The sequence below is a fragment of the Camellia sinensis genome, chromosome 5 (assembly GCF_055761805.1).
Source record: "Camellia sinensis isolate YWXY chromosome 5, ASM5576180v1, whole genome shotgun sequence".
Taxonomy (NCBI): domain Eukaryota; kingdom Viridiplantae; phylum Streptophyta; class Magnoliopsida; order Ericales; family Theaceae; genus Camellia; species Camellia sinensis.
This window is the reverse complement of record NC_138965.1, coordinates 189,884,058-189,898,429: the sequence shown is the minus strand read 5'-3', so window position 1 is coordinate 189,898,429 and position 14,372 is coordinate 189,884,058. Positions and strand designations below refer to the sequence as shown.

General features: G+C 41.8%; 1 protein-coding gene across 1 annotated transcript; it reads right to left on the bottom strand.

Annotated features, from left to right (window-relative positions):
• Positions 1–616: 616 nt before the first annotated feature.
• LOC145791964 (uncharacterized) lies at positions 617–1,246 on the bottom strand. The gene has a single exon (XM_082872423.1). It carries the CDS (start codon positions 1,244–1,246, stop codon positions 617–619), a length of 630 nt encoding a protein of 209 aa, XP_082728549.1.
• Positions 1,247–14,372: the final 13,126 nt, after the last annotated feature.

The following is a 14,372-nucleotide window of genomic DNA, read 5'->3' as shown; positions in this document are numbered from 1 at the left end:
TGTTAATGACATGACCGAGAAAGTGTACACTAGTGATTCAGAATTCGCATTTCTTCAACTTGGCATAAAGTTTGTGATCACGTAGTGTTTGTAGAACCGTTCGCAAGTGCTGCTTATGGGCATCTGGCGACTTGGAGTATATGAGGATGTCGTCACTGAAGACGATGACGAACTCATTAAGATAAGGTTTGAACACTCGATTCATGAGGTCCATGAAGGTTGCTGGGGCATTTGTGACACCAAAAGACATGACAAGAAACTCATAGTGCCCGTAACGGGTTCTAAAGGCAGTCTTTTCGATACTTTTCGTTTTAACTTTTAGCTGATGATAGCCAGAACGCAAGTCAATTTTGGAAAGTACTTGGGCGCCTTGAAGTTGATCGAACAAGTCATCGATTCGCGACAGAGGGTACTGATTCTTGATGGTGACCTTGTTCAGCTCTCGGTAATCGATGCATAATCTCATCGTGCCATCCTTTTTCTTCACGAACAATACTGGAGCTCCCTAGGGTGAGGTACTAGGTCGAATAAAACCTTTGTCCAGTAGTTCTTGGAGTTGAGTCTTCAGCTCTTTCAATTCTGTCATTGAGATGCGATAAGGAGCTTTTGATATTGGTTATGTGCCAGGTTGGGTTTCAATGGTGAATTCGATCTCCCGATCAACTGAAATACTAGGTGGATCTTCAAGAAAAACATCCGAAAATTCTCGAACCATGGGGATTGCATCAATGGTAAGGGCCTCCTTTTGTGTATTGATAACATAACAAATATAACTACCATAACCTTTTCTTAGAAGTTGTTGTGTTGCCATGGAAAATATAATACAGGGAGGGTTAGAAACTCCAGTCCCATCAAAGACAAGTTCGGGTTGGTTTGGTAACCTGAGGAAGACCTTTTTGGCTTTACAATGGATAGAGACGTGGTTGGCAGCCAGCCAATCCATACCTATGATCACATCAAAGTTTCCAATGCGGAGGGGAATCAAGTCTATATATAAGGTTTTGCCTTTTAAGAATATAGCACAAGATCTGTACACATTTGTACTACAAGCAAACTTACCAGAAGGAAAAGACACAGACAATATATATCCTAATGGTTCGGATGTTGACGCCAACTTGGCAGCAAAGTGTGGTGCAACAAAAGAATGAGTTGACTTAGAGTCAATGAAGACATGAGCTATATGACCATGGATAGAAAGTATACCCGACACAACATTTTCGGTAACTTCTGATGGTAGACACCCCATTTTTGACCGACCTTAAGACTCAGACGTCACTGATTGAACGCTCGGTGATATTGCATATTGCGCTCGTTCAGAAGTTTCAGAGACCCGGCTGCAAGCCTTGCCTCTAGACTTCCGGACTCTTTCGTACCTTGCCTCGGTTTGCGAACCAGGCTCTGTTTTCTCTGTTTTCTCTTCCTGAAGGGAGGGAGAGGTCTCGTAGACCATCTCTCAGTGGCCGTAGGCTATGTTTCGCGGTCGTAGGCCATTTTTCCCGTTTGGAGCCCGGTTTCCGGTTTTTCGGAGCCGACGGCCGTGTGCCTCGGTTCGGGACCGCTTAACCACCTCCGTTTGCTCTGGTTTTTGGCATACACCTTATTTCCTCCATTTTGAGGAACACTGTGGCCCGAGAGACCAACTTCGTGGTCGAACGCCACCTCCGGTGCTTAACAGCCCATTTTCGGGGCCCTAGGTCGTGTGTTTCGGTCCCCGAACCTCCGTTTTGCATCCGTTTTGGTTCATTTTTGGTGGAGACCTTATTTTCATAGTTAGGAAGCTTGTAGGAGGGTGGGAGGCCAGCAATTGTTTTGAAAAGCCAGCTTTATTCCTTCATCGCTCTCCGACGCCCGTTTTCCTCACTTGAAAGCCAATGTTGACCACCCCGGGGCCACTTTCTTGAACCCTAAACCCCATATTTGTGTTGTACACACCTGGGAGGCCACCAATATTTGGTGGCCAACCAGTAATTGTGCCTGCCCCTTTTGAACCCCTCTAAAAAATGGCATTTTCTCTCTCCTGGTTCACTTTTTCTGGGTTTTGACTACATAGTTGTGTTGTGCACACATGGGAGGCCACCTTTTTGAGGTGGCCGACCAGCAATTGTCATTGGCCCTTTTGACCCTTGGTCGGCCGGCCATGGGAGGTGGCCGGCCGGCCCCCTGAACCTTCTGAACCTGGCCGGCCATGACCCCCTCACCTGGTTCCTTACAGATATGCCCTCTTTTTCCCCCTAGATCCTGTATCCGATGGGGGCTCTTTTGGGGGGGAAATTTGAATTTCATTTTCCCCCATTTTCTCCTCTCCTCTCCTCTATAAAACCAGCCCCTCAGCTGCATTTGAGAAGGTTACAAAAATTGGTTTTGAGCTCTTGCATTAAATCTCCCTCTCTCTCTATTCCAACCCTTAAAACACCCTTAGTCCTACACCATTTACCCTACACCTCATAGCACAAGGCCTCCATCCTCCATTCCAGCAACTTGAGGCTGCTTTCCAGAGGTGAAGAGCTCCCAAACTTGACCCAAAAGTTGTTGAAGCTCGGTTTTACAAGGGTGAGTCCCATTTTCCCTCTTTCTTGCCTTGTTTTGCTTTGTATCTAAGCCATACTTGCTAGCTTTTTTGGGCTCTGATCCAAACTGTAAATAGTCATATTTTGAGCCCCTTTTCATGTTTGATCAAGGACCTCCGACTGTTTGAGGTCTCCTACTACCACTTGCCTCTTTATCTCTTTTTTAGGCCAATTTTTGCATAGTATTTTAGGCTTATTTGTGAGTTGTTTTGGACTTGGTCATAAACTGTAAAATATCTTGTTTTGAGCCTCTCTTCAACATTGTTAAAGGGCTCTCCTCTGTTTGATAATAGAAGTTGCCACTTGTCTCTTTACCCCTCTTTTAGGCCTTTCTTGCATGATAGTTTGGCCTTATTTGTGATTATTTTTGTGGCTTGATGTAAACTGTAAAGTGCCTTGTGTTGAGCCCCTCTTCAACTTTGTTGAAGGGATCTTTGCCATTTGGGGCCAGCTGCTGTCCCTTTGTGTTTAATCTCTCTTTTAGGGCCATTTTTGCATGATAGATTAGCCCTATTTGTGTTCATTTTTTAGGCTTGTTATAAACTGAAAATATGCATGTTTTGGGACTTTCTTGCATCTGTCTTCATGCTTCAAGATTAAATAATGCATGCTTTGTATAGTTGTAAGTCATTCCATGTGCCTAGTTTCGAATTTCGGGGTTCATTCCATGCATCGGGTGCCATGTTTCCATGTTTCGGGGCTGTTTTGTATCACATTTCAGCGCTGAAATTTGCATGTTTGCATACCATGTTCCATGCCTTGCCATGCTTTGGGTAGAGTGGCATTTGATGCCTTAGGTTTGGTCCTCAGTATGCGTGCATGTGTGCACGCATTTCGAGTGTCTCATTTTCATCTAATGGCTACTGATGCGAGTGTGGCTGAAGTCCACTCATGTTGGTGTAAGTCCATTGTGCATTGTGTATGCCATTTCATTTCATAGCATTGTGTATGCTAGGTTGTATGTTAGCGCATTGTGTATGTCATGTTACCTCGTGCATCGTGTATGCCATTTCATAGCATTGTGTATGCTAGGTTGCATGTTAGAATTGCATTCATGCATGTCATGCATATTGCATTGTGTTTGGGATAGGAGTTAGCCCGAGCACGGAAAACGAGGACGTTTCGTACTTCGAATGACGGAACGTGTCTCAATTCTCAGTCACCGACACTCCAGATTATCCATGATGGAGTTTAGGTCTTGTTGTGTTTATATGTGAATTCATTTCATATTGAGTCGTGCAATTCGACTCCTCGGCCATCATGCATCGATATGCGTGATTGGTGGCACGAGGATCGAGGACTACACTCCCCGAAGAGTAGTCGTGCATACATATGTGAAAATACTTTGCCATGCCCCTTTGTTGCTCTCTGTTGCAGCAAATCAGAAATCGACAGCCTTCCAGAGCTTGGCACGCATTCCAAGAACAATTGCAAACAGAGATAAGCCGGGGCATCGCGAGGGATTTTCCGACAAAGGCAACCGGAGCATACATCATTCATCATCTAGAGCAGATTTGAGGCAGTCTATGGCTTGCATGCCAATTTATTGCTTTCCTAATTTAATTTGTTAATTAATTAGGGTTTTGTACATATTTGGACTGTATTATTTATTCATTTGGGACTGTATATTATTTATTCGGACCCTCTGCGCAAGGGCACAACTGTAATAAGTGTGCGTGTGTGTGATGTATGTCTTCCAACCCCACGTCTTTCTCCCTTTTATTTACCCGCTTATGATGGTTAGATTAGGGCATGTTTCAATTAGCATACAGTTTGATAGCATGTTTGCATTCATCCATCTGTTTTGCCTGCACCGGGCTCGGCGCATCATACTAACTGCATTGTATTTTCAATTCCAAGTTGAATACATGTTAGCTGTAGCATTTCATATGTCATGTTTAGAATAGCCGAGCCTGCTATAGTTGCACTTTTTCATGTGTTGCATTAGGCATTTCTGTATAATTAGGATCATGCATGGATTTCTAATTAGCTTCTGTTTTGGCTTGGAGTACTCGGTAAGTTTTATGCTTTAGCATCCTTGCATGCGTGTGAGTGACTGCCATGAATAGCATGCTTACCATGAGGCTATATGCTTATGTGATATAACTGCCTGAATGCCTGTGGGTGAAGGTTGAGTTATTTGGATTGGAACAATTAATCAATTGTGAGTTTTAAGCCCACTAGATAGTGGCAAAACCATGTTTTTTAAGCCCACCCAAGGGTGGCAAAATTTGCATTTTAAGCCAACTTGCGAGTAGCAAACCACTTTCAAATAAACAAACACGAGATGTTTTGTTCCAATTCAGACGATCCAGTCTATACTTGTGTGCTGTGCGCATCACATAGTAAATCTAGGCTAATAACCGGAATAAGAACGCATAATATTTTCAAAAATAGATATCATGGTTAGTAGAGGCCGATCTTTGATCGGGCGAGCGGGGGTGCTCACGAAGTGACCTTCCCCAATCGTACCCAAGTTCCCGAGCTGAGGCAACTTTGGTGATGACGGACACGTGGCCTTAGGCAAACGAGTCAGGGTTTCCTAAATTTCCCCAAAATAAAACATTTTGGTGGCGACTCTGTATCTGGCAAAGCAGTCCATGTTTGACACTTCTTTCAAAATCTGTTTTCTCAAAACGATTTGCCGGATTTGGACTCTTTGGTTCAGATTTAGAACCGTGACAATTTGAGAGTCCGAACTGTAGTGAGCCCAATACGAACGGAACGGGAGGAGCCATCCCTCCCGGGGCGTTCAGGGACGTCTACACACAACATTTTCGGTAACTTCTGATTTTCCAAGTACCAAGGCGAAAGCCTGTCCTTGATGTTTTTGGTCCTTCCTCTCTCCTCCAGGTCCTGCGGGTTTCCTGACTGGGCTAGAGGGGCTGGCTATAGGATTAGTCAGCTTTGGACAATCCCTCAGCAAGTGGCCAACTTGACCACATTTAAAACATGCTCCCGTGTCTCGATAGCATTGTCCCCAATAAGCCTTCCCACAAGTGCGACAAATTGGAACAGTGCCACCTCGGGGGTTGGTAGGACCTTGATGGCTTGAACTAGTTGTGTCTGTGTTCACCTTTTTAGCAGGCGCAACACTGAGTCTTCTATTGTCTCTTTCCCAGAATCGCTTCTTGTGGCTTGGTTCCCCGGAACGCGAGGCTTTAATCCTTTTTTCTGCAATGTACGCCCGGTCTACCACTTCTGCATAAGTTGGCAGTTTCAAGACCTCGAGCTTGTCTTTAATTTCAGCATCCAATCCTGCTTCAAATTTTCTTGCTTTTTGAGTTTCGGTGGAGATGACGTATGTTGCAAACCGAGCGAGTTGTGTGAACTTGCTCTCATATTCGGCCACCGTCATCGTTCATTGCTTTAGATGTATGAATTCTGATGCCTTTTGTTCCTGCAATGAATCTGGGAAGTATTTTTCGTAGAATATTTCCAAGAATCTTGCCCAAGTCGTAATTTCTTCTTTGGCCAGAGTGAGAAGCCACCATTCCTGTGCATTGTCTCTGAAAGTGAAAGTGGTGAAAGTTACCTTTTGTCTTTCAATGCAGGGTAGGGCGTGAAAAATCTTTTCCATGTCTTTCACCGAAGCATCTGCTACCATTGGGTCTGGGCCGCCAGTAAATGTGGTGAGTTTCAGATCCTAGAACTGTTTTATGGTAACCGACTCTTCTTATCGTTCCGGCATCCCATTGTTGATGTTAGTCTGCAAGGCTTGCAAAAAGCTACTAACTGCTTTTTCCATTATTCTTTCCATCAATTCAGTGCCACTGACTGATGACTCACTTCCGGTACCATTATTGGCCATTCTATAAAGTAGTAAACGAGGCATTGCATTCACAACGCAGCATATATATAAGCATGTGTAGCGCAATCTATATTTATATAAAATACCAACTTTATATTTTTTTACAATTCATATTACATCAGTCAGAACATGTTAGTGTCCCATCCCTGTGGTAAACAAAAACAAAAAGGCAACAAAAAAGGGATTAGAACACATCATGGTCAGCATACAAAAAGATTTTCTTCTACCCAAAACTAGAGTAGTGGGTCAAATGGGTTGAAAAACCATGGGAAATAGTGCTGCATAAAAAGCTCAAATTCCCACCCCAACGAGACTACACCAAAACACATCCACGCTTCTTGGACTGTGAAAATAAGGATGGACTGTATGTATCCCAAAAATGCTCGGCCGACAATCCAGCCGGGTGTCTCAATATATGACAGGTCATTATTAAAGTCAACATTTTGAATATTAATTATCTCTAGCGGGTTAGAGACTGTGGTGAAAATATAGTCCTCAGGGTACACGTTCCCCCTTCTGGCCACAAAATCTGGGGGTAGCAGGCCTATGATATAGTGCAGGTGTAACAAGCCCGCGGGGGACCTCGCTACAGTTCGGACTCTCAATGTGTCACGGTTCCTAATCTGAACCAAAGAGTCCAAATCTGGCAAATCGTTTTGAGAAAACTGATTTTTGAAAAAGTAGTGCCAAACATAGACTGCTTTGCCAGATACAGAGTCGCCACCTAAATATTTTATTTTGGGAAATTTAGGAAACCCTGACTCGGTGCCAAAAAGGCCACGTGTCCGTCATCACCAAAGCTGCTTCGGCTCGGGAACTTGGGTACGATTGGGGAAGGTCACTTCGTGAGCACCCCCGCTCGCCCGGTCATAGACCGGCCTCTACTAACCATGATATCGATTTTTGAAAACATTGTGAGTTCTTATTCCGGTTTATTAGCCTAGGTTACTATGTGATGCGCACAGCATATAAGTATAGACCAGGTCGCCTAGATTGGAATAAAACACTTCTTGTTTGTTTTTGAAAAGGGTTTGCTACCCGCAGGTAGGCTTTGAAATATTTTGATGATTTATTCCAATTTAAGCAACCCAACCTTCACCCACAGGCATTCAGGCAGTTATGTCAGATAAGCAAATAGCCTCATGGTAAGCATGCTATCATGGCATTCACTCACATGCATGCAAGGATGCTAAAGCATAAAAACTCACCTAGTACTCCAAGCCAAAATAGATACTTATTAGAAATCATGCATGAATCCTAAGTATACAGAAATGCCTAATGCAACACATGCAAAATGCAACTATAGCAGGCTCGGCTATTCTAAACATGGCATATGGAATGCTACAACTATCATGTATTCAACTTGGAATTGAAAATACAATGCAGTTAGTATGATGCGCCGAGCCCGGTGCATGCAATACAGATGAATGATGCAAACATGCTGTCATACTGTATGCTAATTTAAACATGCCCTAATCTAACCATCAAAAGCGGATAAATAAAAGGGAGAAAGACGTGGGGTTGGAAGACATACATCACACTCACCCACACTTATTACAGTTATGCCCTCGTAGAGAGGGTCCGAATAAATAATACAGTCCAAATATTACAGTCCCGAATAAAAGAATATTACAGATTTCTAATTAATTAATGAGTTAACTAAGAAAGCAAATAAAACTGGCGTGCAAGCCAGGGACTGTCTTGCTTCTGATGGATGATGCATGTCCGGGTTGTCTTGCGCGGAAATCCACCGGAATGCCCCAATTAGCCTCTGTTTACACCTGTTCTTGAAATACGCGCTGAGCCCAGAAAAATTGCTGATTCTTCGTTTTGCTGCAACAGAGAGCAGGAAAGGGGCATAGCAATGTATCTGCACAGATATATGCATGTCTCGATCCCCGTGTCACCAATCACGCATACCAAGGCATGATGGCCGAGGAATCGAAATGCACAACTCAATATAGGACGAATGCACATGAAACTACAGCTAAAACCTAACTCCATCATGGGTAATCCGGAGTGTCGGTGACTGGGGAATTGAGACACATTCCGTCACTCGGAGTACGAAATGTACCTCATTTCCCGTGCCCGGGCTAACTCCTATTCCGGACACGATGCAATATGCATGGTATGCATGAAATGCAACTAATATACAATCCTAACATACACAATTCTATGGAATGACATGCCTCGAAATGCGTGCACACGGGCACGCGAACCGAGAAAATGACGGAATGCTGAAAATGAGATATCTCGAACTGCGTGCACACGGGCACGCAAACCGAGGCGATGATAGATGCAATGAAAATGAGATGCCTCGAAGTACGTGCACACGGGCACGCAAACCGAGACGATGACAGATACAATGAAAATGAGATGCCTCGAAGTACGTGCACACGGGCACGCAAACCGAGGCGATGACAGATACAATAAAAATGAGATGCCTCGAAGTACGTGCACACGGGCACGCAAACCGAGGCGATGACAGATACAATAAAAATGAGATGCCTCGAAGTACGTGCACACGGGCACGCAAACCGAGGCAGTGCTAAAATGGCATGGCAATGACAAATGGGCTTATACCAACATGAGTGAGCCTCAGCCACACTCACATCGGATGCCGTCGGATAAAAATAGAGTGCCTCGAAATGCGTGCACACGGGCACGCAAACCGAGGCAGTGCTAAAATGGCATGGCAATGACAAATGGGCTTATACCAACATGAGTGAGCCTCAGCCACACTCACATCGGATGCCGTCGGATAAAAAAAGAGTGCCTCGAAATGCGTGCACACGGGCACGCAAACCGAGGCAGTGCTAAAATGGCATGGCAATGACAAATGGGCTTATACCAACATGAGTGAGCCTCAGCCACACTCACATCGGATGCCGTCGGATAAAAAAGGAGTGCCTCGAAATGCGTGCACACGGGCACGCAAACCGAGGCAGTGCTAAAATGGCGAAACATGGCAAAAATGATATGCAAGCATGCTAATGGAATTTCAGCAACAAAATATGGGGAAAACAATCCCGAAATGAAGCGAAATGACATGAAATGCAAGGAAACGTCCCGAAATGCAACATTAGGCACCCGAAATGGCCTATAGCCATGCTAAATATGCACAACATGGACATGCAATGCAAAGACAGAAGCTAGACAGCCCCAAAATAAGCACTTTTCCAGTTATAAACATGGCCAAACAGCAAATATAGGTATAGCAAAAATAGCATACAAGAATAGGGGCCAAAAGAGGGGTAATGAAGCAAGTGGTATAAGCTAAACCCAAACTGAAAAAATTCCTTCTACAACACTGAAGATGGACCAAAAATAAGAACATTTACAGTATATGGCAGCCTCAAAATCAGTATACAAACATGCTAAAAATATGATGCAAAATAAGGCTCAAAAGGTGCTAAAACATGAAGTATATAAAATAATCACCAAACAGAAAAAAAGTGTGAATGAAACATGAAGTATAGGCCAAAACAAGGCCACTTTCAGTTCAGACCAAGGTCCAAAAACAGAAGCCAAGAGGGCTATCAACTTATGCAAAAATGAGGCCAAATAAGGGATTGAACTACAAGTGATACATGGAGACACCAAACAATGTTGAGACCTTCTCCAATGTTGAAGAGGGGCTCAAAATAAGCCCTATATCAGTTTACAACATGCTCGAAAATAAATTGCTCATGGGTCAAAAATAGCATGCAAAACTATGACATACAAGATGGTCAATGAAGCAAGTGTATTATGGAGGGCTCAAACAGGGTTGAGCCCTTAATGAGAAGTGAAGATGAGCTCAAAAAATGGCCCTTTTCAGTTAGGGCCAGAGCTTGAAACCAAAAGCAAGAGGGGCTTAGAAATGGAACAAGAAAAAGGGTCAAAAGGGTAAAAGTGTAACTTACCCTTGAAGATTCGAGATTTTGTTGCTTCTTGGATGGATTTGGAGCTTCTTTAGCCTTCAAGAATCCTTCCTTGTTGCTGGAAATGAGATGGTGGTGGTAGAGCTTGGTGGTGTAGAAGGAATGATGGTTAGGGAGTTAGGGTTTTTTGAAGAATTGAGAAGGAAGAAGATGGAGTTGGCTATGGAGCTTTGAAGAGTAAATTTTCTAACCCTTACAAAGGAGGCCACCAGCTGGTTATATGGACAAAAAGAGGGTGTAAAGGTGGGGCAAAAAGGAGGTAAGCTTTCCCCCACAAAATATCCCCCGGATTGGGATATTTTCTGGGGGAAACAGCTGCACAGCTGTAAAGTAGCAATCATGAGGAACATGGCCGGCCAAGTACTTTTTCTGCAGGTGGCCGGCCAGCCACCCCTACTAGCCGGCCAGCTAGGGGTCAAAAGGGTCAAGTTGAATTAATGGCCGGCCACCACTTTTTAGTGGCCTCCCAGGTCTCCTCTTCACAACCCCGTGGTTCGAATTTGGAAATTCTAAAACAGGAGAGAGAACAAGCCAATTTTAGGAGGGGTTCAAAAGGGTCAAAAGGAATTAATGGCCGGCCACCACTTTTTAGTGGCCTCCCATGTGTGTACATCACAAATATGTGATTTGGGTTTGAAGAAAATGGCTCCAAGGTGTTCAACATTAGCCCGGAAGGAGGGGTTCAAAAGGGTCAAAAGGAATTAATGGCCGGCCACCACTTTTTAGTGGCCTCCCATGTGTGTACATCACAAATATGTGGTTGAAAGTTGGCAACACTAACCCTAGGGTGTTCAACATTAGCCCGGAAGCGCGAAAAACGGGCGCCGGGAGGCTCCGGAGGAGAGATAACTGGTTGCTGCAACAATTACTGGCCTCCCGCCCTTCAGTGACCTTCCTCGTGATAAAACAGAGGTACCTGCCAAAAATGAACGAAAACCGATGCAAAACGAATGTTCGGGGGCCAAAACACGTAGTTCGGGGCCCCGGAAACTGCCCGTTAAACACCGAAATTGGCGTTCGGCCACGAAGTGGGTTTCTCAAGCCCCAGTGTCCCTCAAAAGGGAGAAAATAAGATGTATGCCAAAAATCAGAGCAAACGGAGATGGTTAGGCGGTCCCGAACCGAGGCACACGGCCTGACGGCTCCGAAAACCGGAAACCGGGCTCCGAAATGGGAAAAATGGCCTACGGCCACCAAATGTAGCCCACGGGCATTGAGAGATAGTCTACGGGACCTCTCCCTTCCCTCAGGAAAAGAAACAGAGAAAACCGAGTCTGGTTCGCAAACCGAGACAAGGCACAGAAGAGGGTTCGGAAATCCGGAGGCGGGGCTCACAGCCAAGACTCTGAAACTTCTGAACGAGCACGTTATGCAATATCACCAAGTGCTCAACTGGTGACGTCTGAGTCTCAAGGTCGGTCAAAAATGGGGTGTCTACAGCAGGCGGTCATTTCCCGGGGCAACGCCAAAGACACGAGATGGTCCAAGAAAACGTCTGCGTGTATCGACAAGGCTGTGCCTCCATAGTAAATGTGGGATATCGGTAGAGTCAGCTTGGATATAAACTGGTTGACCCATCAACTGGGCAAGGCCTGAGTGCAGTCCTTTGATTATGTCTTCTGAATCTCCCCAACCCTCAAGTGAGGCAGGGGCGGGGTGCTCGGCTAAAATTTCATCTAAATTAATGGCTTGGAGCTCATCCCAAAACGCATCATCAAGATTAATCTCTGACATTCCTACAATACCAGAATAAATGTGATATTTTACACAAAAGGAATAATGTTGCAGGTAAATATTTATTATTATTATTATTATTTTATCTTATGTTATTTTATTATGTTTATTTACAACTTTTCGAACTTCCTAATCAAATTAAAATAGTTTCTTTTTTTTTTTTTTGAACCGTTACCACTTTTGTCACGACCCAACCCTAGTGGCTTAGAGTTGGAATCGCAACTTACTAACTTATTCTATTTGTAGCAAATTAAACTGCGCAAACGGAAATAAAAATAATTAAACAGGAAATTACTCCACTTTACTATTTTAATAAGAGAAAATACATTTATTTTATTATTCAGTGACTGGCCCCGAGTAGAATAAAAGGGAGAAAAAATATATATAAAAAAAAAAAAAGAAGAAGGAAAAAAAAAGTGGTTCAACATCAATCCACTTGTGGGTTCCATTTCGTGAAGTTATGGGTTTTCCCTACATCTTGTCACGTAAAAGGGTAACAACTAGAAACACACAGCAGAATGAGAAATATTATGCCAAGAGTATAGGGAATACAAAATAACTATGAATAGTTAGTTAAGTCAAAATATTTACATAACTCAATTTGGTAAATAAATCATTTAAGTGGCAGAAACTGAAATACATAAATTATGAAAATAAATAATCATAAACATGGTACAGAACAGAACAGAACAGAGGTCACAAAAGTGATAATCAGAATAGAGGTCAATGGATCCATGACAAACGGAGGACCACAAAGTGGCCAAACAGAGGCCAATGGTTATTTAAGTTCCCCAAGGCGTGGGACTCCCGTGGTGGTACTTACAAAACATAATTGTTTATAAGGTTATAGTCAAATAATCTTTAAAATTTAAACAAACATATCAATGGGTTTCATTTAAACAAATAGAGTTTAGAAATTAATCCACGTAAGTGAAATATTTCTAAAACTTAACTTGAATTAATATAACTTGTATAAATAAATTATGGTAAGTCAAAATATATGTAAAATATATTATAGTAACTCAAAGTATAATATCCATTTCTTTATTTTAGCAAATTTGTAATCTTGCTAATTAATGATACTTGATTTGCTTTATTTGATAAATCTGTGTAGCTAATATACCCCAAATAAATCTAGTACTTAATTTATCCTAATAAGTTTTCCTATCATATATTTGATAACCATAATGACAAATTAATTTACATAGCATATATAACTTATTTATTTTATAAATGCCATTATTATAATTCTTATTCCCTATATTTATTTTATTATTATTGTTATTATTATTTATTTATTTAACCTATTTATTTATTTAATATCTTTAACTCTAATTTGACCCAACTAGTATTATAATTCCATATTTTTGTTAATTTGGCCCCAAATAATAATCCCTAATTAATCACATATTTGGTAACCCAATGCCAAATTAAATTTTGTATTTATTATTATTTATCACATGCACCCACAATTATATATATAACTATAAATATTTATGTGGTATTTAATTAAACGTTCAGGGTGTCACAATACACTTTTCTTTTTCTGTTTTAATGGAGAAAATTTTCAAATTCTGAACAAGTTGTTTTCGAGTTTTAGTTACAAGCAGTGAAAACTATAAAATTTTGCAGTTTCAATATTTTCTTGGTGCTGGAATGAATCATGGTTTAAAACTGCAAACTGCAAAATTTTACAGTTTCATAACATATTTTTCAGTTTGATTAATAAGGTTAAATACTTGATAAATTTTTTCTTTACAATTTCAAAACTTGCTTTTCAATTTGATCAATATTGGAGATTATGTGCCTAAATCCTACAAAAATTTAAAAATAACACATGTTTTTTTCCATTGTTGCTGGTTTTTGTCGTTACATTTTTTTCTTTTGGTTTATCAATATTTAGCACATTTTGCTATGTTTTTTCGCTCTAATTTCTCTATTTATTTTTTTTCCAAGAACATTCTGGACATTCCAGTGAGTCTCCAATAATGTTCTTAACATCTAGCGAACATTCTGGACATTCCGGTTACTTCCATTGATGTTTAGAACACTCCGATAAACTTCCGACAATCCTCCGGCGACTTCCCGAAGATGTTGAACATTCCGGTAAGTTTCTGGTGATCGTCTGCCGAAAGTCCAATGTTGGTGGGATGGAACAGCGTCTGTAAATTAAAAAAGAAAAAAAAAAAGATTTTTTGATAGTAATTAAAAATATATAAAACTAATTGGTACAAATATTTTAATTTAGAATTAGATAAATTTTAAACTTTATATATAAGACTTATTGGTAAGTTTCCCAAAATAATTAAGTGGGTTCTTCACCGTTGGGCTGCTACA